The 24,529-nt window shown below is 56.1% G+C and overlaps 1 protein-coding gene across 3 annotated transcripts; it reads left to right on the forward strand.

Moving 5' to 3' along the window:
- The first annotated feature begins 318 nt into the window (after positions 1 to 318).
- On the forward strand, positions 319 to 21,085 carry TYK2 (tyrosine kinase 2). 3 transcript variants are annotated; one of them, XM_034996540.1, is made up of 25 exons: positions 319 to 388; positions 1,179 to 1,361; positions 1,588 to 1,803; positions 5,670 to 5,793; positions 5,924 to 6,071; positions 6,421 to 6,584; positions 8,218 to 8,584; positions 9,047 to 9,247; positions 9,366 to 9,523; positions 12,006 to 12,114; positions 12,206 to 12,395; positions 12,474 to 12,577; positions 12,673 to 12,855; positions 12,947 to 13,034; positions 13,897 to 14,066; positions 15,144 to 15,279; positions 15,365 to 15,519; positions 16,244 to 16,394; positions 16,718 to 16,815; positions 17,057 to 17,249; positions 17,538 to 17,656; positions 17,980 to 18,152; positions 18,380 to 18,497; positions 19,645 to 19,755; positions 19,846 to 21,085. In XM_034996540.1, exons 3-25 carry the CDS (start codon positions 1,608 to 1,610, stop codon positions 19,978 to 19,980), a joined length of 3,591 nt encoding a protein of 1,196 aa, XP_034852431.1. In that variant the 5' UTR covers positions 319 to 388; positions 1,179 to 1,361; positions 1,588 to 1,607; the 3' UTR covers positions 19,981 to 21,085. The 3 variants fall into 3 exon arrangements, with proteins under 3 accessions (XP_034852431.1, XP_034852432.1, XP_034852433.1); XM_034996541.1 differs by having other exon boundaries at positions 13,939 to 14,066; XM_034996542.1 differs by lacking the exons at positions 319 to 388; positions 1,179 to 1,361; positions 6,421 to 6,584.
- The last annotated feature ends 3,444 nt before the right edge of the window (positions 21,086 to 24,529 follow it).

Consider the following 24,529-nt stretch of genomic DNA (forward strand, 5'->3'; position numbering starts at 1 on the left):
AGTCTCACTTGGGCCAGCCGCCCGCGTAGGAAATCGATGTCACGGCGCCGTAGGAAGGCCGCACTCTTGAACCCGGCCTACTAGCCACCACTTCCGCATCTCCGCCCACTCCCCCCCAGCAGCCAATCGCTGACGCTGCGGCGCATCCAGGTGCCGACCCAGCCAATCGTGGTTGAGGGTTAAAAAAAAGTGAGGCTGAAGACCAATAGGAGCGCCGCTATTGCAACGAAAGGACCAATGGTTACGTGCGACGGGTCACAACGGCGGCCAATGAGCATGCCCATTTCAGGCGGCCAATGGGAGGCGGTGTCTCGGAGGCGATTTGGCGGTGGCTGCGGGTGACTGCGGGGCGGGGTCCGGGGTTCGAGCCAGAGTCCGGGGGGAAAGGGTGAGCCTGGAAACCGCGGGAGGTCCTCTGGAGGGCAGCGGCCGGCGGGGGGTGCGGTGGGAGGAGCGGCGGGAGGCTGTGCTTGGCAGGGGGGTGGGTAGAAACACTGATGCCTGGTGGGTGCCCATCGCGGCTCCTGCCCCAGCCAGCCAGGCTTTGGGGGGGGGGGGGGCGGGGGGGGAAGGATGCGGGCCTCCTGGGTGCAGACGTCACTCCTACCGCATCTGCCAAGCTGGCTCTGCACGCAGTGGGAATGAGGAAGAAGGAAATGGGCACCCGCAGAACCCCATCCGTATTTTCTCCGATGTTAGCATAAAATAATAGCGAACATTTATTAAGTACGTACCGCACGCCAGGCTCTGTGCAGAGCGCTTCCCCTCCCTCATCTCACTGAATCCTCCCAACACCCCTTTGAGGGAGAGACTGCTGTATATGCCTATTTTCCAGACCAGGAAACAGGCTCAGAGAGGAGCTGATTCCTGAGGAATCTGACATTGTGCTATGACGACATGCTCTTCTTCCCATCACTGTTTATCTTAAAACTGGAGAACTTGGAGGCCTGAGCCCCGGGCCTGGCTCTGGAAAAGTCTGGCGGCTGGATGAGGGGAGAGTGGAAACAACCCCTCCTAGGCTCAGGGGAGTCAGCAGGGCCTGGGGTCACTCGTGGGGGTAGATGTGGGAGGCAGGAATCTTGGCCTGCAGGAGAAAGATGATCGGTTCGATGGAATCAATAATAATGATTTTATTTTTGTTTTTGTCATGTTTGTTATTTTTTCATGCCTGCATTAAGGGCTAGGTGCTGTGGGGATGTCACAGACTTCTTTTCGTGGCAATGCTCTCCGCGTCTTCGTTTTCTGATGGGGAAACTGAGGCCCAGTGTGGCTAAGCGACTTGCCTGAGTTGACACGGGGAAAGCCAAGATTCACTCCCTGGTCTGTCTGACCACACCTGCCTGCCTGGTGATTTGGGGAAGGTGGGTTCAAAGCAGGTTTTTATATTGGTGCAAGTTTGTCCAATAAAGAGGTTCAGTGTTGTTCATGACAAATCTAACAGGTGTGGACGTGTACCCTAACTCCATCAAACAGATGTAGAAACGGGCTCAGGAGGAGAATTGGATGCCTAAAGTTACACAATGAGGGGGTTCTAGAATCTTCCCCTCAGGCCTAACGTCTGGGGGCTGATGGCCTGTCTCTCTCTAGCCAAGCCAGCTGTCAAAAGCATGCCTCTGTGCCATTGGGGTGCCACCACCAGGGACAGCAAGCCTGATGGAGATGGAGCTCAGCCCATGGCCACCAAGGGAGGCCTGAAGGTCCTTCTGCACTGGGCTGGCCCTGGCGGCGGGGACCCCTGGGTCACCTTCAGCGAGGCCACACTGACTGCAGAGGAGGTCTGCATCCACATTGCACAAAAAGTCGGTGAGTCTGGGGCATTAGCCCTGTGGCAGTGGTGGAGGTGCTGACAGCAGCTGGGCCCATCCATCTGTCCGTCCGTCCGTCCGTCTGTCTGCCCGTTCATTCAGCAGACATTGAGTGAGCAACTAGTCTGCCAGCCCCAAATCACTGCCTTTGTAGAGCTGATATTCCAATAGGAAAATTAGCAAGAAACACAATGAATAAGAAAACCATGTGGGAGGGACGCCTGCATAGCTCAGTCGGTTAAGTGTCTACCTTCGTTCGGCTCACGTCACGATCTTGGGGTCCTGAGATCGAGCCCCGCATCAGGCGCCCTGCTCAGCGCGGAGTCTGCTTCTCCCTCTCCCTCTCCCCACCCCAACTCGTGCTCATTCACTCGCTCTCTCTCTCTCAAATAAATAAGGTACTAAGAAAAAAAAAAAAACTGGGGGCGCCTGGGTGGCTCAGTCGTTAAGCGTCTGCCTTCGGCTCAGGTCATGGTCCCAGGGTCCTGGGATCAAGCCCCGCCTTAGGCTCCCTGCTCAGCGGGAAGTCTGCTTCTCCCTCTCCCACTCCCCCTGCTTGTGTTCCCTCTCTCGCTGTGTCTCTCTCTCTCTGTCAAATAAATAAATAAAATCTTTAAAAAATAAAATAAAATGAATTAAAAAAAAAAAACTGTGTGGGAGAGCAGAGGTAGATGATGGAGAAAAATTAAAAATTCAGGAGAGGAGCGCCTGGCTGGCTCAGTTGGCAGGGCATGTGACTCTTGACTCCCAAGTGAGGTGGGAGCCACAGAGGACTGTGAGCAAAGGAGGGACCTGACTGGACTCAGGCGTCACGGACGCTCTCTGGCTGCTATGCGGGGAACAGACTGTGGCGGGTGAGGGTGGGAGCCGGGACACCAGGGTGGCAGTGACCTCCAGGTAGGAGATAAGGGGGAGAGGTCAGCCAGGGCCAGATCTTATGGTGCCTTAAATGCCAGAGGGAGGAGTCCAGCATTTACACTTTCTCCTGAGAGCAGTAAGGAACTGTGGAATGGCTGAAAGAGCCCGTAGTAGAGGTACCAAAAGTTATCATTTGTTCCAGAGAAGAAGGTCTGTCCCACTAGACCTTGCTTATATTCCCCTTCCTCTGGGAAATCCTCTCAAACGCCCTTCCCCACAACTGGATGGGGGCCTCATGGTGGATTTCTACCACACCTCGTACTTTCCTGTTGGTGGCTGATCCTTCAAGAGCTCTGATGGGTGTGCTGGGTGATGTGAAACATGCCCAGCAGAAGAAACAGTATGTGTAAAGAGCCCAGACAGCCTGATATGTTTAAGGAAACAAAAGATCTTGAGTAACTGGAGTGTCGTAGGAATTGAAAGTGGAGCATAAGTGTCAGAGTCCAGGTCATAGTTACTATTTTTTTTAAGATTTATTTATTTTAGGGCGCCTGGGTGGCTCAGTTGGTTAAGCGACTGCCTTCGGCTCAGGTCATGATCCCGGAGTCCCTGGATTGAATCCCGCATCGGGCTCCCTGCTCGGCGGGGAGTCTGCTTCTCCCTCTGACCCTCCCCCCTTTCATGTGCTCTCTCTCATTCTCTCTCTCACAAATAAATAAATAAAATCTTTAAAAAAAAAAAAGATTTATTTATTTTAGTGAGGCAGGGGAGGGGCAGAAGGAGAGGGAGAGAGAGAGAATCCCAAGCAGACTCCCCGTTGAGCGCGAAGTCCGACTTGGGGCTCCGTCTTACAACCCTGAGATCATGACCTCATCCTAAATCAAGAGTCAGTTTAACCGACTGAGCCCCCCAGGTGCCCCCCAGGTCATGGTTATTCTGTGCTGAGGGGGTTGAGCTTTCTCATGGGGCAATGGGGAGCCATGGAAGGTTTAAGCCAGAGAGTGAAACAGTCAGATTGGTTCTTTAGGAAGTTGTGCCAGGAGGCAGTCTCTTTCTGTGGGTGGCAATACACTTGGACCCAGCAACTTTGGAAAGCCATTGGCATCATCCAACATTGTTGGAACATCCATTCCCTGAGGCCACACAGTTCCACTTCTAGATATTCATTGTTCAGATGCTCAGCTCATGTGTTCTAGGAGACACATAAGAGAATGTTCGGAGCTGCTTCATGTATCTTAGTGAAAAGTGGGAGACCATCTCAAAGTACCCTCTATAGGAGAACACACAAATTGCAGTAAGGTTGAATGCTGGAAAGCTATACAATCAGGAAAAAGGAAATTAAGCCAAAGTTACACACATCATTTGTGGAGTGTTTTGGTTTTTTTTTTTAATTTAATTTTTTTAAGTAATCTCTACACCCAACATGGGGCTTGAACTCATGACCCCAAGATCAAGAGTCACATGCTGTACCGACTGAGCTAGCCAGGCACCCCTCATGTATGAGGTTTTAAAACCTGTTGTAGGGGCGCTTGGGTGGGTCAGTCGTTAAACATCTGCCTTTGGCTCAGGTCACGATCCCAGGTCCTGGGATCGAGCCCCACATGGGGCTCCCTGCTCAGTGGGAAGCCTGCTTCTCCCTCTCCCATTACCCTTGCTTGTGTTCCTGCTCTTGCTCTTTCTCTCTCTGTCAAATAAATAAATAAAATCTTTAAAAATAAATAAATAAGGGGCGCCTGGGTGGCTCAGTCGTTAAGCGTCTGCCTTCGGCTCGGGTCCTGACAGAGCCCCGCATCGGGCTCCCCGCTCAGCGGGAAGCCTGCTTCTCCCTCTCCCACTCCCCCTGCTTGTGTTCCCTCTCTTGCTGTTTCTCTCTCTGTCAAATAAATAAATAAATAAATAAATAAATAAATAAATAAATAAATAAATAAATATTAAATAAATAAATAAAACCTGTTGTAACATGAAAAAGTAAATTGTAGAAGGACACCTTTGTGTAATATTGCATTTAGAGTTTATAACATTTGAGACTAGGTCACAGAGGATATGGGAATGATAAACTAGTTCAGGAGTATGGTTAACTCTTTGTGGGAGGGGAAAAGAGGTGGATGTAGGCAGGGGCAAGTTTTATGTCTTGTGGCTGTACTTTGGTGTTGATAAATTATTCTGAACGGACTTAGATAACATTTTCAAGTGATGTGTATAAAAGGATGCCTTGGGTAGCCGGTGTGGGGAATGGCAGCAAGTCTGGAGGCTGGACTAGGGCTGGACTTTGGATTTGAAGGATCCCAGAGATGGAGGATGCGGAAAGAGCAGGCCTTGGGACCCATCTGACGTGGGTTGCGGGCAAAGTGGAGAACAAGGATCAAGTCCTAGCTTAAAAAGCTGGGCAGACAAGAGGCAGGTCTGGGGACCTGGGATGAGGCCCCTTTAGAACAAGGCACGTCTAAGGGGGCTGTGATGTCCAGGGGGAGACAGCCAGGAGGTAGTTGAATATTCCTCCAGGGTTGGAGTTCAGAGACAGACCAGGCAACGTGTCAGCAGTTTGTAGAGTTGGGCTGGTCGGTCTAGTGTAGGTTCTTGCTGAAGTTAAAAGCAGCCCCCCACATTTTCCTGGGTCAAGACAATGAAGGTTTACCTAAAATCTAATGCAGGTCAGATGATTCACCTCTGTCTCGTAGCTTTGGCACAAGGGGTCTCTAACATCCCTGAGGCAGAGGAGATGGTAAGAGTTTATTTCCAGGCCTAGAAATCTGTGTGTCCCTTTCGCCAACATCCCATTGGCCAGAAACTGGTCCTGTGGCCCCATCCCAGCTGCAAAGGGGGATGGGAAATGTAGTCTGTGAAACCACAGCCTGGTCACCATGTTGCATTGTCCTCTGTGGGCAGGAGGAGGCTCAGGGAGGGAAGGCCTGTGATGGGAAACAGCAGGTCTGGGCGTCCACAAGGCAGATGGCAGCAGATGCTGCCTCCTGACCCTCTTTCTCTGTTCCTGACCCTCTGTTCCAGGCATCACTCCGTCCTGCCTCAATCTCTTTGCTCTGTTCGATGCCCAGGCTCAGGTCTGGCTGCCCCCAAACCACGTCTTGGAGATCTCCAGAGACATGAGCCTGACATTGTACTTCCGCATGAGGTGGGTGATGACCCCTTGGGAGCCTTGTCCCCTTTTGTTCTGTCCCCTTGCTCCCCTGCACCCCACCTTCCCGGAGCTGGTCTAAGTCCATGCTAAGCCCCAGCTGCGACCTCTCCATCCCGTCTTGCAGGTTTTATTTCCGGAACTGGCATGGCACGAATCCTCAGGAGCCGGCTATATACCGCTGTGGGCCCCCAGGGCCCAAGTCTTCCTCAGAACAGACAGAGCAGGGGATGCAACTGCTGGACCCAGCCTCCTTTGAGTACCTCTTTGAGCAGGTGTGTGTAGGGCTGGGGAAGTAGGACTATGTGTGAGGGACTTAAGGGTAGTTGAGGAGCCCCCCATCTCTCCCCAGTTCACTAAAGCTAATAGATTTCAACTCATGCCCTCTTGGATCCTTTGGCCACCTGAACCGAAGGGTCCTGAGACACGGGATTGCGCGGGAAAAAGTGCTGTGATCAATTCGTGATGTCTGCCACAGGCCGAGAGTTGAACAGAGGAGGCATGCGTGCTGTGTATTTGACCTTTCCGGAAAACGGGTTCCCTCCCATCCCCAGGGTGGACAGAAGCTGGGGAGCGAACGGGTGCTCATGCCTCCCTTTCTGCCCAATCCCCCCCAATCCCCAGGGCAAGCATGAGTTTGTGAATGACGTGGCATCACTATCGGAGCTCTCGAGCGAGGAGGAGATCCACCATTTTAAGAATGAGAGCCTGGGCATGGCCTTCCTGCATCTCTGCCACCTTGCTCTCTACCATGGCATCCCCCTGGGGAAGGTGGCCAAGAAGATCAGGTGTCTGGGAATGGGGCGGGCACGGGCGTCTGGGAGCCGTGAGAGACCTCGCAAACTGCCGTGTCTTCATTCAGCACTTATCTAGTACCTGCTTTATACCTGTCGTGTTAGCAGCACTAGTTCTGGGTGTTGGGGCCACAGTAGTAACAAGTCAGACAGCAGCCACTGTCCTCCTGGGCTCACATCTGGTGAAGGAGACAGGCAGTAAACAAAATATAGAAGTGAAAGGTCCAGTGCTTCCAACGGTGATAAATGCAGAGGCAGGCAATTAAGCAGGAAAGGAGGAAGAAGGAGAGCGTCAGAGAGGGAGGGGTGTACAGTTTCAACTTGGGTGGTCCGGGACTTCCTCACTGAGAACGTAGCATTCAAATTCAAAGGCGTGAAGGAAGTGAAGGCGGGAGGCTTGCGAGTGTCTGGGAGAAGAGCATTCTAAACAGACGGCCCAGGCCGTGCAAAGACCCTGAGGCCTGCCTGATACGTTGGAGGATGTGTGGCTGGAGCAGAGTGAGCTTGGAGAATTCCTTAGGATTCTGGGGAAGGACAGACACAGGAGTGTGGGGAGCTGGGAGCCAGCTGTGGGCTCCGCCATTGCCGTGAGGGCCCGGGTAATCAGGGTACACTGCCTGGAGGAGGTAGTGGGAGATGCGGATCTTTGAGGACCAGCAGTCCTTCTTAAAGCACGCATCTTTCCATCCCTGTTGCGTTATCACTCTGGAAGACTCGGGCCGGGACAGCGAAGTCCAGGGTGTTGGCAAGCCCAGAGGAAGTACCCTCTCTAGCCTGGATGGCAGAAAACGCTTCCTGGGGGAGGTGACATTTCTGCTAAGACCTGAAGGTTGAGTCAGCTTTATCCCAATGTGGAATACATTGGCAAAGCATTCTAGGCAGAGGGAAAAGCATATACAAAGGCCCAGAGGCAGTAGGCAGCAAAGGCCTGTTTCTTGGGGATCTGAGCTTGGAATACGAGGGCCCGAGAGCAGGAGTCCACGAGGCTCTAGTCAGGCGGCCTTTCTCCCAAGGGCCGTTGGGAGCCCTAGGAAGCCTGGAAGAGGGGACAGGAGGCAGCTAAAACCTCGAGCTTTAGGATCCCTCTGGTCAAGGGATGGGAGAGAGGGACGTGGAGAAATCTGTGACGTAAGGGAGCTCTACTGGTTTGGGTGCCGGGCAGGCAGTGAGGGAAGGCGTGAGGGGGTGGGGCTTTGGGAGGAGCAGAGGGAGATTATCTGTTGATAATCATAACTCCGGTGATAAAGCAATATGACTTCTCCAACAGTGACAGCGCCTGACGGTCACATCTTCCTTAGGATATGCCAGTCAGCCGCCCTAATTGTCTCAGCCTGGAGCTGGGCCCTGTCTGACCCCACCTTACGGAAGAGAAGACAGAGCCCTTTAGGGCCTAAGGAAGTTGTCCAAGAGCTGGGATTTTAGCCCCCTCATCTCCTCCGGAATTCCGTCCCCTCCCAGCCTCCCTGAGCCGGCCCTTCCTTGTGTTCTCGTCCGCCCTGCATGACAGTCTGCCCATTTTCTAGACGAGGCAGCTGAGGTTCAGAGAGGCTAAGCCACTTGCCCAATGGCACCCAGCTAGGCCTGCAGCCCCGGGCTCCTGACCAGCCCTTCCTGGTTGCCCCCCCAGCTTCAAGGACTGCATCCCACGTTCCTTCCGGCTGCAGATCCAGCAGCACAACGCGCTCACGCAGCTGCGCCTGCGGAACATCTTCCGCAGGTTCGTGCGGGCCTTCCAGCCAGGCCACGTGTCGCAGCAGGTCATCATGGTCAAATACCTGGCCACGCTCGAGCTGCTGGCGCCCCGCTTCGGCACCGAGTGCCTGCCCGTGTGCCACCTGGAGCTGCTGGCCCAGGCTGTCGGGGAGCCCTACTACATCCAGGACGGCGGGCAGGCTCCCCCAGAGCCTGGGCCGGAGTTGGCCACCGGGCCTCCCACTCATGAGGTGCTGGTGACGGGCACGGGTGGCATCCAGTGGCGGCCGATACAGGCAGAGGTGAGCAGAGTGCCTCCTCCATCTAGCGGTCCAGGTCAGGCTGGGGCTGGGGCTCCTGCTCAGCTTTGGCCTTGGCCTCCGAGGGGGACTGCCGTGAGCCTTTTCCCCACGTGGCTCTGGGCTATGTCTGTCTGTCCCCTGGGGTGGTTTTTTGGGGAGTGTCCTCTGTCTCTACCCCCTGGGGACCTAATTTCTGGGGTCTGCACCTCTGAGGAGTCCCTGTCTGGTATCTGGGGGTGCGAGGGCCCGGCTCTTCCTGTCTTCCTCCCTGAGGTTCTGGCTTCTGGCGTGTGGATCTCTTGGGGGAGGGTCCCCATCCCATCTGTGACACAGACTCGAGTGGGGATGCCTGAGGAGCATCCCCGGTCCCTCCAGCTCTGGCCTCCCCCCAGGGAGAATGTGTGGGAGACTAAACGGGCACAGCCCTGCTTCATCCACCTGCCCCGCGTGCTGGGTTTCCAGGGTCCCAGAGGCGACGGCAGCAGCAGGAATCCCCGTGCTGGCCCATTTGGGAAGAAAACCAAGGCCCCGGAGGTGGGCGGCCAGCCCGCGGACAGGCCTCAGGAAGCGCCCTGGGCCTACTTCTGTGACTTCCAGGATATCACGCACGTGGTGCTGAAGGAATGCCACGTCAGCATCCACTGTCAGGACAACAAGAGCCTGGTGGGGCCTGGGGCTGGGGGCCTGGCAGGGGGTGGGGGCGCCTCTGGCCTGCGAGGCCTGCCTGATGTCCATCCGTCCGTACCCACCCCACCCCCCACCCCCCGCCCTTGGCCTGCAGGAGCTGACCCTGCCTTCCCGGGCCATGGCCCTGTCCTTGGTGTCGCTGGTGGACGGCTACTTCCGCCTGACCGCCGACTCGAGCCACTACCTGTGCCACGAGGTGGCTCCACCACGGCTAGTGATGAGCATCCGGGACGGTATCCACGGACCTCTGCTGTGAGTGCCGGGGAGGGGCACGCGGGTGACGGGGGGCGAGGTGGCGGCCGCCAGCTAGACTGTCAGCTCTAGGCATGGGGAGGCGTGAATGCGGTGTGTGCACCTGTTCACGCGTATTCACGTCTTGGTGCGCGTTCATGGTAGTGCGTGTGTGTTCGCGTGTGCATGTGTGGGAGTGCGCGCACCCGCGTGTGCATGCATGCAGATGTGCACACCAGGGGTGTAGGGGGAGAGAGGGCACCCGCGGTGGTGTGGACACGTGTTGTGACGGTACCGGGGTTTGGGACTGTCACCGTGCACTTCTGCACGTTCAGCAGCCCGCCTGGCGCGTGGCTGTGCTTCATGACTGCGTATAAAATCGTCGTTGCCTGTCGTCGCGGGTGATGGGATGGGTGGTTTTTGTGGAGCTGTGAGTTGCACAGACGCTGGTGGCCATTCTCACGTCCGCGTGAGCGTTCACATCCCTGCGGGTGTGTGTCTGTCCCGGTCACTGGAGGTCCCTGCCTGTGCGGTTCCGTCCGGACACGTGGGGTGGAGAATGTGCGGTGTCTGGGCTTCAGGGGCTCCTCAGACATGCGTGTGGCCGTCCTGCGTGCTGCTGGGTCAGAGGGTGTGACTCTGAGCTTATGTGGTCATCATCCCTGTGCCTGGCTGTCCCCCATCCTACCTGTGACAGCGGGACTAGCCGTTGAGATGTCTTGAGAGGTCTGACCCCTAGGAGCCTAGTCTCTATGCCAGAGGAGGGTGGAGTGGCCACTCTGTCTCTTGAGGGCCAAGGTGGTGCCAGGTCACCGCCCGGTGTGCGCCCCCCCAGTGGGGGTCTGTGGGCCCCATCCGCGGGTGTCCTTGTCTGTTTGGGTGGCTATGACAGTACCGTTGAGTGGGTGATGCAGAAACAGTGGACCCCATGGGGCCCCTGGGTGGCTCAGTCGTTAAGCGTCTGCCTTCGGCTCAGGTCACGATCCCGGGGTCCTGGGATCGAGCCCCCCATCGGGCTCCCTGCTCCTCGGGAAGCCTGCTTCTCCCTTTCCCTCTGCTGCTCCCTCTGCTTGTGTTCTCTCGCGCTCTCTCTCTGTCAAATAATTAAATAAAATCTTAAAAAAAAAAAAATTCCGTTGCGGGGAACATGACACAATGGGGACTGGAGGTTCTGGAGGTTGGGTTAATGGCTGGGGCTAGACTTTAGAACCCGGCGGGGGTGTCATACAATAAGAAAGAAGGATGGAAAAAAATTCCTAGGATCGGGGCACCTGGGTGGCTCAGTCGTTAAGCGTCTGCCTTCGGCTCAGGTCACGATCCCGGGGTCCTGGGATCGAGCCCCACATCGGGCTCCCTGCTCGGCGGGAAGCCTGCTTCTCCCTCTCCCACTCCCCCTGCTTGTGTTCCCTCTCTCGCTGTGTCTCTCTCTCTGTCAAATAAAAAAAACAAAAACAAAAAAACAGCGGACCTCGATTTCTCACGGTTCTGGAGGCTGGAAGTCCTAAGTTCAAGGTGCAGCCAGGTGCAGTGTTTGGTGGAGAGCCTCCCGCCCTGGTCCACAGACGGCCAGCTTCCGGCTGGGTCCTCACGTGGGGCAAGGGGCAAGGGAGCTCTCTGCAGTCCTTTTTGTAAAAGGGCACGAATCCTATCCGTGGGCTCTCCACCCTCTCCGCCTGCTCAGCCCCCGGAGGCCCCACTTCCTCGCTCCATCACGTCGGGGAGGCGGGTTTCGGCACGGGGGCTCTGGGGAGACACGGGTGTTCGGTGGGCAGGAGCGTGTGAGCCCCCGCGTGTGTGGGTGTCTGGGCCTGGGTGGTGGCGTCACGTGTCGCGCCTGTTTGTGCTCATGACGGTTGTCACCTCTGGGCCTGGGATGTCGAGGCCCCTATGCCACCCTGTCACAGTGGGTGTGTCTGTGGTGCTTGTGCGGCGCGTGTGTGACAGACTGCCCACCGTGTGGCAGAGTGGCTGGCTGGGCGTGTGTCCTTCCGGTGTCTGATCACTGTCGCCTGTCTCTGCGTTACCGGTCGGTGGTGCTGCCTGACCGTGGCCCCGCGTGCGTGCCTGTCCGGGTGCCTCTTTCTTTCTTTTTTTTTTTTTTTAAAGATTTTATTTATTTATTTGAGAGAGAATGAGAGACAGAGAGCATGAGAGGGAGGAGGGTCAGAGGGAGAAGCAGACTCCCCGCCGAGCAGGGAGCCCAACGCAGACTCGATCCCGGGACTCCAGGATCATGACCTGAGCCGAAGGCAGTCGCTCAACCAACTGAGCCACCCAGACGCCCATGGGTGCCTCTTTCATCCCGGGAGTTGTCCTGTGCATGACAGCGTCACACTGGTGTGTGTATGTGCTCAGACTCTGCGTCACCACCTAAGCGCCCCTGTCTGACATTTGTCCCAGCTGGGAGTGCCCCCCTACGGGCAGGTTCTGTGTGCCCCTGCCGCTGGGCGGGGGGCCCGCAGTACCCCCCATTCCCTGACAGTGGCCCCCTTGTCCCCTGCAGGGAGCCGTTTGTGCTGGCCAAGCTGCGGCCTGAGGACGGCCTCTACCTCATCCATTGGAGCACCAGCCGCCTCAACCGCCTCATCCTCACGGTGGCCCAGCGTGAGCAGGTGGGCCTGGGGCGGGGGTCCTGGGCCGGGGCCGGGTGCACTCCCTGCCTGGACCCCTGCTCACCGCCCCCCACCCCGCTCCCCACCGCAGGCCCCGGGCACCCAGCACGTGCACCTGCGTAAATTCCCCATTGAGCTGCAGGCTGGGGGCTTCACGCTGGAGGGTTGGGACCGGTCCTTCCCCAGCGTGCGGGAGCTGCGGGCTGCCCTCCAGGGCTGCTCCCTGCGGGCTGGTGATGACTCTTTCTCCCTGCACCACTGCTGCCTGCCTCGGCCAGGAGGTACGACGTGGGGGGCCCTAGGGTGGGGTGGGGGTGGCATCTCAGGCCACCCTTGGTGATGCCACCTCAACCCCCCAGAGATCTCCAACCTCATCATCATGCGGGGGCCTCGGGCCAGCACTGGTCCGCCCAACCTCAGCCAGCTCAGCTTCCACCGGATCTGCCAGGATGACATCACCCAGGTGCGTGTGGTCAGAGCTCTCTGGGGCCCGGGGGGCACTGGGGAGGGCAGCCCCGAGTGCCCGTCATGGAGATGCTCTCTGCCCTGTTCCTCCAGCTGTCCCACTTGGGCCAAGGCACGAGGACCAATGTGTATGAGGGCATCTTACGAGTGGGGGGCAGAGGCCCCAAGGAGGGCACGGCCGATGGCGAGGACCCCCCTACACCCGGTGGGGACTGTGGGCAAGAGCTCCGAGTGGTACTCAAGGTGCTGGACCCCAGTCACCACGACATCGCCCTGGTGAGTGAGCACAGCCGGGGGCGGGGGGCGGGCAGGGGGAGGGCTGCAGGGGTCAGCGTCTGCGGCTGCCTGACCTGCCCCGTCCCCCCAGGCCTTCTACGAGACAGCCAGCCTCATGAGCCAGGTCTCCCACGTGCACCTGGCCTTTGTACACGGCATCTGCGTGCACGGCTCTGAGAGTGAGTGAGCCCCGGCGCGCCCACTCTCAGCCCCGCTCACACCCGCCCCCGTGTGCTGGCCGTGCCCCGCTTGTGCCCATTCCCTGGGTTGGACCCCGACCCTCAGCCTGTGTCTTCCTCACCCCTGACTCCGTGCTCCACCTTGCCCTATACCATGATCCCTGACTACACACCTCAATCTGTGACTGCTTGACCTTCGATCTGTACCCCAACCGCTGACTATATTCCAACACTCCCCGACTATACCTTGACTCTTACCTTATCTCAGTGCTGGCTACACCCACACCCTGACACCTGGCTATATCCCTAAGCTCCGTCGCCACCTAACACCTCTACCGCCCAGCCTCTATTTACCCTTTGACCCCACCGGCACTGTGGGACCCCAGTCCTCCCAGACCTCAGCCCCTGCTCTGCCCCCACCCCTACGCTTACTCTGCATGTACCTCAAAACTCCTTGTCCAGCTAGTAGCCCCCAGATCCTCAGCCCCATGTGTCTTGTCTCTTCTCTTGCTTCCCCTCCAACACTGGTCGACACCCCATGAGCACCCCAAGCCTGTGGGATCCTCTCATCACTCATGCCCCAGCCTCAAGCTCTGCACCTCCACTTGTCTGCACCCGCCTCCAGTTCCCCAGTCCCGTCCTCAGCTCTGTCACTTAACGTGTCAGCTTTGCCCAGCTCCCCCTCCTAGACTCAGATGTCAGCATTCACCTCTTCCTCACCCTGCACCCACATTGCCTACCTCCCTCCTGCATCTCCCCTCACCCCCGAGTCGCTTGCAAGCCGCTCCCCACATCTCTGCCCCAGCGCCTTCCCCACCCACCGTCCCAGCCCCCATGTCCTGACCCCCGAGTCCTGGAGCAGGGAGGCAGGTGGGCAGCCTCCGCAGCGGCCGGGCCTTTGCAGACATCATGGTAACAGAGTACGTGGAGCACGGGCCCCTGGACGTGTGGCTGCGGCGGGAGAAGGGCCACGTGCCTGTGGCCTGGAAGGTGGCCGTGGCCCAGCAGCTGGCCAGCGCCCTCAGCTACCTGGTGCGTGGCCTGTGGGTGGGGCCGGAATCGATGGGGGGTGGCCACGGTGGCCTCAGCATCGGGTGTGGGGGCCTCGACACATGACTGCATCTACACACTGGCCCTGGGGGATCTTTCCACGCACCTCTTCTGCTCACATGCCCCTGTGGCTCTCATCTCCCCCAAGAGAAGAACACCTCACCCCTCTATGTCCCATGGGGCCTGACCTCAGCCCCTCTGTCGCTCCCTCTTGCCATTCGTCCCAGCTCCTCCTGGTCCCCAGTGACCCCAGTTTCCAGAGCACCTCTGGGTGCCTGGCTCTGTCCTAAGCCCTGAGGATGCACTAGAGAACAAAACAAAAGGTCTCTGTCGCTAGGGAGTGTGTATTTTAGTTGGGAGGGGCAAACAAATAATGATTAACTACTCTACATAGTATTTTAGAAAGTAGTGACAAGGGGCACCTGGGTGGCTCAGTTGGTTAAGCGACTGCCTTCAGCTCAGGTCATGATCCTGGAGTCCCAGGATCAAGTCCCACATCAGGCTCCCTGCTCAGCGCAGGGAGTCCCCCCCCCCCCCCAAAAAAAGTAGTGACAACTGTGGGAGAAAAGCGGGGGTGGGGACAAGCAGTTGCTACAGTCCAGGGAAGAGGTGAAGTTTTAAATAGATGGGTGGGGGACGGCCCCACTAAGGTGATCCGAAGGTGAGGAAGGAGCCATGCGGGCATCTGGGGAAGTGCATTCCAGGCAGAGGGAATAGCCAGTGCAAAGGCCCTGGGGCAGGAGTTCGCCTGGTGTGGTTGGAGGACAGCAGTTGGACCCGACCACGAGCTTTGGCCACCAGCTCCGGGAGGAATGCTGACATCTGGGGTGCCCAACAGTGCTGGAGGAGGAGGAAGGACCTCCTGGGTACCCAGTGCTGCCCCGTCGCAATGCCAGTGTATTTGGATCCCCATGATTGTTTTTGCTTTGTTTGGTTTGTTGTTTGACCATGATTATTTTTTTTACGTGGGCCGTCCCTGTGGAGACCATGTGGGGTGGGAGTGGGGCCAGCATCTACAGCGCCCCCCCGTGGTCACGCCCCCTTTCCACCCCACCACAGGAAGACAAGAGCCTGGTTCATGGTAATGTGTGTGGCCGGAACATCCTGCTGGCGAGGCTGGGACTGGCAGAGGGCACCAGCCCCTTCATCAAGCTGAGCGACCCTGGTGTGGGCCTGGGTGCCCTTTCTAGGGAGGGTGAGGACCCGGGCAGGGCTGGGTACAGGGACAGGCTTCCCTCCCACTCTTTTCACCCTCGCTGACCTCTGACCCTGGCCCCCAGAGCGGGTGGAGCGGATCCCCTGGACAGCCCCCGAGTGCCTATCTGGCGGAGCCAACAGCCTAACCACTGCAGCCGATAAATGGGGCTTTGGCGCAACCCTCCTGGAGATCTGCTTTGACGGGGAGGCCCCTCTGCAGGGCCGTGGCCCTTCCGAGGTATGTCCAGGGCATCTCTGGGCCCTTCCTACAGAGGGCATTGGTACCTCCAAGGAGTCTAGAGGGCACATTCAGGGTCCTGAGCTGCCTCCCCTCTGGCCGTGTGGCCTCACGTATCTAGGTGGCCTCATCTCTCTGGGGCTCCATCTGGTTATCTGTCAGTTGGGGTTAACAGTCTCTACCTCATTAGGTTGTTGTGACACACAGCAAGTAAGTGACATGGTTCGGTTTTAAGCAGAGCCATCCGGGCCATCATGGGAGAAGCCACAGGCTGTGGGGGTGAGGGAGGACCAGAGGACTCCCCTGAACCAGCTGAGGGGTCCGGCGAGGCTTCCCAGAGAAGGTTATAATCTAAGTACAGAAGTGTTGCAGGGACCCAGGCTAGGAAGTGCAGCCTAGCAGAGGTCACGGCGTGTACAAAGGCCCTGAGGCCTCAGATTGTGGTTGGAGCTTCCAGGAGGCAGAGAGAGGAGGGGCCAGGGCAGGAAGGGCCTAGTGTGAGCTGCTCTCGAGCACAGTAGAGTCCGCTGGACTTGGGATCGAGCCCCGGCTCTGCATTGGTGGCCAAGTCCGCTTCCCTCTGCCAAGCCTCAGTCGCGTCATCAGTAAAATGGGAGTGACCGGAACAAGCACCTAGCCTGCTCTGGGAGCTTGACTGTCTTTTGGAGAAGGGGACTGGTGGTGGGCGGTGGGCACTGACTGCTGTGGGTCTCCTTCCCGGCAGAAAGAGTACTTCTACCAGAAGCAGCTCCGGCTTCCTCAGCCCTCCTGCCCAGAGCTGGCCACACTCACCAGCCAGTGCCTGACCTATGAACCAGCTCAGCGGCCCTCCTTCCGCACCATCCTGCGTGACCTCACTCAGCTGCAGCCCCAAAGTGAGCCCCACCGCATTGCCCGGACTCCTGCTTATGCCCGCCCAGCGCCCCTGAGGTTTCTGCCCAGTGACTCATGTCACGTGTGACAGCATCTTACGGGCGTGCGGATGCCTGTGCTCAGACCATCCCAGGTGTCCATTAGGATGCAGCCACTTCTGCATTTTGGACATGACATAGAATTTTCCAGCCATTGCAAAAAAAAAAAGTTTCCTTATATTTGAGATCAGATGCTGGGGGAGCGGTGGCCCCCTCTCTGTGCCCCCAAGTGTGGGCCTGCTGGGGAGGAGGCCGGGGTTCAGTAACACCCACTGTGGCTCTTCTAGATCTTGCTGACGTCTTGGCTGTGAACCCCGACTCGCCTACGTCAGACCCCACCATTTTCCACAAGCGCTATTTGAAAAAGATTCGGGATCTGGGCGAGGTGAGGGTCCTGGGGGCTGGGGCACGCCTGAAGTTAATTGTGGAAATATGGGTGGGGGGCCTGGCCTAGAAGACCTTCGGCCTCAAGGGAGGCTCTGACGCTTGGAAAAGGAGTCCTTGCCCCCAAGGAGACCCACTAACACGGAGTAGGTGGGGCCTAGGATTTTCCGATCGGACCCAGCTGGGGGTGGGGCCTGCGGAGCCGGGGTAGGGCCGACCCGCCTGCGTGTCCCCGGGGCCAGGGTCATTTCGGCAAGGTCTGCCTGTATTGCTACGACCCCACGAATGACGGCACTGGCGAGATGGTGGCCGTGAAGGCCCTCAAGGCGGACTGCGGCCCCCAGCTCCGCACCGGCTGGAGGCGGGAGATCGACATCCTGCGCACGCTCTACCACAAGCACATCGTCAAGTACAAGGGCTGCTGCGAGGACCCAGGTGGGCGGGACCCGCAGGGCCTGCGGCCAGTTAGAGCTTCCGGCTGGAGCCTCGGCCGGGGGACGCGCTAGGGCGGCTGCGGCCGGGGCTGCCCCCTTCCCGCCTGGGCCCCTCTGCTGGGGCACCTGGGGATGCGTTTTAGGGTGGGCTGGCCCGCCTGAGGACTGGGCCTGCTGTGGGCGACGCAGGGCCCCACCTTGGGGAGGGGGGCAGGCCGTGGGGCTCAGAACGGGCGGCCCCCAGCCCCTGCGTCCATCGCCCGCATGGGCCACCCGTCTCCCGCATCAGGCGAGAAGTCGGTGCAGCTGGTCATGGAGTACGTGCCCTTGGGCAGCCTGCGGGACTACCTGCCCCGGCACAGCGTGGGCCTGGCGCAGCTGCTTCTCTTCGCCCAGCAGATCTGTGAGGTGGGCCCCCCGGCCCCTGTTCCTTGCGCCGGGCCCCCGCCTCCTCGGCCTGGCCTGATGGCCCCATACCGTCTGCTCACCAGTCCCCGCTCCTGGGCCGGCTCCCCAGCCCACCCAGTTTCCAGCAGCCCAGTCCCTCCCGGTCCTCGCACCCCTGCTGCCAGCCCCGCTCCCTTCTGCTGCTCCCAGCTGCCACCCTGCCCACGCCTGCCTGGTCCCCGCAATCCTGACCTGAGCCCCCACTCCCCCACCCCCTTCCAGTCCGGGCTGTGGCTCCTCAGGCTCTGCCCCGCCCCACTGAGCCTGACTCGCCCTTCCCCCAGGGCATGGCCTACCTTCACGCACAGCACTATGTGCACCGAGACCTGGCTGCCCGCAACGTGCTGCTGGACAACGACAGGCTGGTCAAAATCGGGGACTTTGGCCTAGCCAAGGCTGTGCCTGAAGGCCATGACTACTACCGTGTGCGCGAAGATGGGGACAGCCCCGTATTCTGGTGACCAGACAGGACCCGGCTGGAGTGGGGTGTCAGGGTCACCTGGAGCAGACAGGGTGAAGGGGATAGATGCTGGGGTCTCAGATGACAGGGCCTGGTCCCAGGGAAACTGCCTGCCCTCCCCCTCCCCAAGGATGGGGCCCTGACTGGGACCAGAGAGCCCCTAAGCTCCAGGTAAGGACTCCCAGCTGGTCTGGCCCAAGGCCTGAGTGCCCCATCCCCCCCAGGTATGCCCCAGAGTGCCTGAAGGAGTGTAAGTTCTACTATGCATCCGACGTCTGGTCCTTCGGGGTCACCATGTATGAGCTGCTGACCTACTGTGACTCCAGCCAGAGCCCCCCATCGGTGAGAGCCAGGCCCTCAGCCCCACCCCAAACCAGAGGTGCTAGAAAGGCATGCCTTGGATTCCCAGCTGTCCCACTGTAGGAGTGCTTAACCCACCTGGGCCTCACAGTGCCATCGCGATAGAAACCCACTCAAATAGAAGCAGCTCATTCAACCGTTTGCAGCCGGGGAGGCGCAGCTTGACTTAGATGCTCAGCGGTCCTCAGGAAACCCGTTTTTCTCCATCTCCGCTCAGCTGCTCTCTGTGGTAGCGTCTCAGGCAGGTCCCCGCCCCCGGGCCCCTAGCCCCTCAGGCGCGCAGCCTCAGGCCTGGGCTGGGGGAGGCACTAAGGCTAGGCTAGGAGTTTGTTTATTTTTAAAGATTTTATTTATGTGCTTGCTTCGGCAGCACATATACTAAAATTGGAAAGATTTTTTTTTTTTTAAAGATTTATTTATTTGAGAGAGCGAGAATGGGAGAGAGAGTACATGAGAGGGGGGAGGGTTAGAGGGAGAAGCAGACTCCCTGCCGAGCAGGGAGCCCGATGCGGGACTCGATCCAGGGACTCCAGTCATGACCTGAGCCGAAGGCAGTCGCTCAACCAACTGAGCCACCCAGGCGCCCCTAAAATTGGAAAGATTTTATTTATTCATTTGACAGAGACAGAGCGACAGAGGGAACACAAGCAGGGGCAGTGGGAGAGGGAGAAGCAGGCTTCCCGCAGAGCAGGGAGCCCGATGTGGGGCTCGATCCCAGGACCCTGAGATCCTGACCTGAGCCAAAGGCAGGTGCTTAACGACTGAGCCACCCAGGCGCCCCTAGACTAGGAGTTCATTCCCAAAGCAAATCAGAGTGCCATTGTAAGAGACGGGGGAGAAAAGATGCTGGACAGATGGAAACAGTTCGCCGAGAGACTTAAGAGCAAACCCCTACTTCAGACTTACTCTATGAGTATTAGTTACCTAACTTACACAATAGCCCAGTGGTAGATGTGACCACCCCATTTTACAGGTGAGTAAACCGAGGCCCAGAGAGATGAGGTCATACATCTAAAGTTATGCACCAAGAACTGGCAGAGGCGGGACGGGCACCCCTGTACCTGCAGGCTTCTGACCTCTACCTAGGGAGACCCGCCTCCTGAAAAGAGCTGGTCTTGTTTTCGTGCAGAAATTCATCGAGCTCATGGGCCTCACCCAGGGGCAGATGACGGTGCTGAGGCTCACTGAACTGCTGGAACGAGGGGAGAGGCTGCCCCGGCCAGAGAGATGTCCTTGTGAGGTGAGGACCCCCCCCCCCCCGCCCTTTTCACCTCCCCGCCATCGGCCTGCAGAGAGAGCAGCCCCACAGCCCCACTTTTTTCCTGCCCAGATCTATCTGCTCATGAAGAACTGCTGGGAGGCAGACGCTTCATTCCGCCCCACCTTCCAGAACCTCATACCCATTCTCAAGACCGTCCAGGAGAAATACCAAGGCCAGGCCGCCTCAGTGTTCAGCGTGTGCTGAAGCCGTCCGGTGGCTCTGGGGGGGGGACTGGAGCAGGCACCCACCCAGAGGGCCTCGCCACCCCCAGAGGGACCCGGCAGGGAGAGGCCGGCCTTACCATTCCCCGTGCCTTATTCCTGCCTGGAGGTCCCACCTCTGTGAATTGACTTTCCTTCTGTCTTACTCCCTTTGGGTTGCTCTAACAATCCCACAGATGGAGTGGCTTATAAACAGAAATTTATTTCTCGCAGTTCAGGAGGCTGGGAAGTCCAAGGTCAAGGCTCCAGCGTAGTCACGTTTTGCTGAAGGCCCTCTTCTTGGTCCGTAGCCCACACCTTCTGGCTGTGTCCTCACAGGGCTGGGGGGACTCGGGATCTCTCTGGAGTCCCTTTTATAAGGACGCTGAAGAAGGCTCCACCCTCAGGACCTAGCACCTGCCAAAGGCCCACCTCCTAATACCATCACATCGGGCATTGGGATTTCAATGGGAGAATTTTGAGGGGATGCAACCCTTCAAACTGTCATCCCTTCCATGGTTATGAGCCTGGCACAGGCCCGTGAGGGACCCAGGACAAGCAAGGACCTAATCAGGCCCTTGAATCCGATCTTTCTGCCTCCCCCTCAGCTCGCAGCCTTCGTTAACACCCACCATTTCCACCAGCTGGTAATAAACTCGTCTTTTCTCTGCCGGAGGCTGTGATCCTTGGGCCCTTCTTCAGCGAGTGTTTGCTCTCCTGGGGACTGCAGCTAAAGCAAGATACTGCAGAAGAAGCCAGACTAAACTCTCCAACCTTTGCTCACCTCCAAATCACCAGCTAGCAGGCCAGTACCTGGAGCACAGAAGGCTCCCAGTAACTACTGGCTACAGAGACCAACAAAGGACGGAGGCCTTGGAGGGGCTCTACCCCACGTAGATAAGCCTGCCAGGTTCACCCTTTCCTGCCTGTGTGACTTCAGGCAAATGGCTCTCCCTCTCTGGACCTTCGTTCTCAACTCTGAACTGGGCGTGGTCACGCGTGCTATCTCAGAGGACTAATGTAAATAGCTAATGAGGTTCTTTATGTCAGAGGCTTAGCAGAGAGACATGGAAACAATGTACTCAATAAACATTTGATACTGTTGTTAATCCGGTGTTTGCCAAAGTGTTTATTTTTTTAAAGGAAATGATTTATTTTTGCTTTTTTTTTTTTTCTAAAGATTTATGTATTTGAGAGAGAGCGAGCACGAGCGGGAGGGGCAGAGGGAGAGGAAGAGAGAGTCTCAAGCAGACTCCCCATGTGTGGAGCCCAGCACAGGGCTTGATCTCACGATCCTGAGATCAGGACCCTGAGATCACGACGTGAGCCGAAACCAAGAGTCCAACGCTTAACCCGCTGCACCACCCAAGCGACCTTGCCAGGGTGTTTCTACTGAATAGCTGTGCTTGAGACAGGATATGTGTCAGCCACATTGTGAAAGGCACTGAAATATTTTTCTTTCTCACTGGATTTCTCAAGACCTTGTGCGTTGCAGCTCCCCTTATCCAACTAATTCCACACTAATGTATTGATGTTTGCTTTTTATATAACAGTTTTCATCTTAAATATGCATTATAGTTATAAATTGGAGGGGGGGTAGGTAGTATTGACCTAAGCAGTGAAATGTCTCTATTAGCCAGGACTGTCATCTCCTTGAAGGCAGGTAATGTCATCTGGTTTCCTGTTTTTGCTTCCAGAGACACTTCATCCAGATACAAGGAAATCTGTACACATACTATGCTTTCTCATCTTTTGCAAAAATAGTAGCATGTGGAGTGCCTGGCTGGCTCAGTAGGTGGACCATGTGACTCTTGATCTTGGGGGAACCTCCTTAAAAAACATTTTTTTTAGAGTTTTTGGGGTTTTTTTTAAGATTTTATTTATTTATTTGACAGAGACACAGCGAGAGAGGGAACACAAACAGGGGGAGTGTAAGAGGAAGAAGCGGGCCTCCCGCTGAGCGGGGAGCCCGATGCGGGCCTCGATCCCAGGATCCTAGGATCATGACCTGAGCTGAAGGCAGAAGCTTAACCGACTGAGCCACCCAGGTACCCCCCAATTTTTTTTTAAGATTTTATTTATTTATTTGAGGGGTGCCTGGGTGGCTCAGTCGTTGGGCGTCTGCCTTGGGCTCGGGTCATGATCTCGGGTCATGCCTGAGCCGAAGGCAGCCACCCAACCAACTGAACCACCCAGGTGCCCCCACATTTTTTTTTTTAATAGTACCGTGTACTACTCTACAGAACTCTTTTTTTCCTCACCCGATAGGTCTTTGAGATGGTCCCACATAACCAGTCCTACAGTATTTCCTTGTTCTAGTTTATGGTTGTGTTGTAGCCCATCATGGAAATGGAAGCATTTTTCCCTTCTGGGGGTCATTGATCATTTCTAATCCTTTGCCATGTTCACGATGCTGCTACAGTGAGTAACCACATGCGACATCATTTTACCCAGGTTCAAGGCTATCTGTAACAGATTCTCAATGGGAACAGCTACTTGCAGGATCAAGCCTGGTATTTGGCCACCTGGTAAAAGACATCGCCACTAGAATATATTTTGGTATTTGATAGGGCAGCCTCTTACCAAAATTATTTTTTTAGTTTATTCTTGGGGCGCCTGGGTGGCTCAGTCGGTTAAGCATCCGACTCTTGGTTTCGGCTGGGGTCATGATCTAATGGGTGGTGGGATTGGGTCCTGCTTGTGCTCCATGCTTAGTGGGGTGTGTGAAGATTCTCTCCCTCTGCCCCTCCCCCCACTCTCAAATAAAATAGCTACTTATTAAAAAAAAAAATAGAAAGAAACCTTTTCTTATGGACAGTTTAAAGCATATGCAAAACGGGGAAGAATAATGTAATGAACCTGAACTTAACAGCCAACATCAGCAGTGTCCAATATCCATTGCCGGTCTTGTTTCAGCTCGACCCCCCTCCCTACCCCCATCAGTGGAGAATTCTGAAGCATATCCCAGACATCATTTTCCCTGTATGTATCTTGAAAAGAAAAAACCACAAACAATGCATGCCATCATCACACCTAAAAAGCTTAACAATAATTGCTCGGTATGATTGTGTAGCCTGTGTGTGTTTAGATTTCCCCCAGTTGTTTCTTAAATATTTAGTGTTTGTTTACAGTTGGTTCAAATAAAAATGCAGACAAGGCCCTCCTTTAAATTCTGGGCTCCTCTTTTCTCCCCCTTGTAACACGTTTGTTGAAGAAACTGGATTGTCCATCACGTAGACTTTATCGGTCTGATGTCGCCCGTGTGGTTCAGTTTAATATGCTCCTCTGTCCTTACCTCGACCAACCAATGGCCAGGTCTGTTGCCATTTCCTGGCAAGACTTTCACAGAGGGCATTGTGCCTTCTCAGCAGGAGGCGCTCAAGGTCGGCTCATCCTTCCTTTTGTGACTCCAGCAGCCACTCAGATCCATCAAGGATCCAGTTTTTCGGGCACCTGGATGGCTCAGATGGTTAAGCGTCTGCCTTCGGCTCAGGTCATGATCCCAGGGTCGTGGGATCGAGTCCCGCATCGGGCTCCCTGCTCCTTGGGAGCCTGCTTCTCCCTCTGCCTCTCTCTCTCTGTCTCTCATGAATACATAAAGAAAATCTTAAAAAAAAAAAAAAAAGGATCCAGTTTTTCTTTTCCAACATTTTTTTACTGAAAAAGTATGAACATACACAAAAGTTAGAATAATACAGTGAATACCCCTACATTCCACAATTACCTAAATTGCTACATTTACTTGATCATATCGTATCTATCCATTCCTCCACTCATCCATCAATCCATCTCATGTTTTGGATACAAATCAAAATAAGTGTATGTCCTGAGAGCCTGGGTGGCTCAGTTGTTAAGTGTCTGCCTTCGGCTCAGGTCCTGATCCCAGGGTCCTGGGATCGAGCCCCGCATCGGGCTGCCTGCTCCGCGGGAAGCCTGCTTCTCCCTCTCCCCCTCCCCCTGCTTGTGTTCCGTCTCTCACTGTCTCTCTCTGTCAAATAAATAAATACAATCTTAAAACAACAACAACAACTGTTATTTCTTTGTCTTTGTTTTTTTTGTTTTGTTTTTGTTTTTGTTTTTCTGATAGCCATCCTAATAGATGTAGAGTGCTATCTCATTCTGGTTTTGATTTGCATTTCCCTAATGACTAGTGACCTTGGGCATCTTTTTGTTTGCTTATGGGCCATTTGTATAGCCTCTTTGAAGAAATGTCTATTCAAGTCCTTTGCCCATTTTTTAATTGGGTTTTTTTGTTGTTGAGTTGTTGAGTTGTTGTCTGTATTTGCATCCCACCCAAGAATACTGAGCTCTCATGCTAACGCCTTTAGGCCCTCCTAGAAGTCCCCCCATTGTCCCCTTGAAATGTTGCCTTGAAGTCCCACCTTATCACCTCAAGGACAGTGCCTGCCTGGAGATTCCCTATGAACTTCCTCTATAACTTCCAGGAATTTCTATAATCTGGATATAATCCCTCATCAGATATACAGGTTTCCCTAGCCATGCAAAAGTAAAGCGTTCCGATGAAACCTTTTGTAAATCAAAATGGCTTCATG

The sequence above is a fragment of the Mirounga leonina genome, unplaced genomic scaffold (assembly GCF_011800145.1).
Source record: "Mirounga leonina isolate KUSES-001 unplaced genomic scaffold, KU_Mleo_1.0 Mir_94, whole genome shotgun sequence".
Taxonomy (NCBI): domain Eukaryota; kingdom Metazoa; phylum Chordata; class Mammalia; order Carnivora; family Phocidae; genus Mirounga; species Mirounga leonina.

Bases quoted from the DNA above. Each gene is read 5' to 3' on its own strand.
- TYK2 (XM_034996540.1), top strand. From the start codon at position 1,608: ATGCCTCTGTGCCATTGGGGTGCCACCACCAGGGACAGCAAGCCTGAT. The intron at 9,524-12,005 runs GTGAGTGCCGGG...TGTCCCCTGCAG, and splicing joins GGTATCCACGGACCTCTGCT to GGAGCCGTTTGTGCTGGCCA. The intron at 18,498-19,644 runs GTGAGAGCCAGG...GTTTTCGTGCAG, and splicing joins CCAGCCAGAGCCCCCCATCG to AAATTCATCGAGCTCATGGG.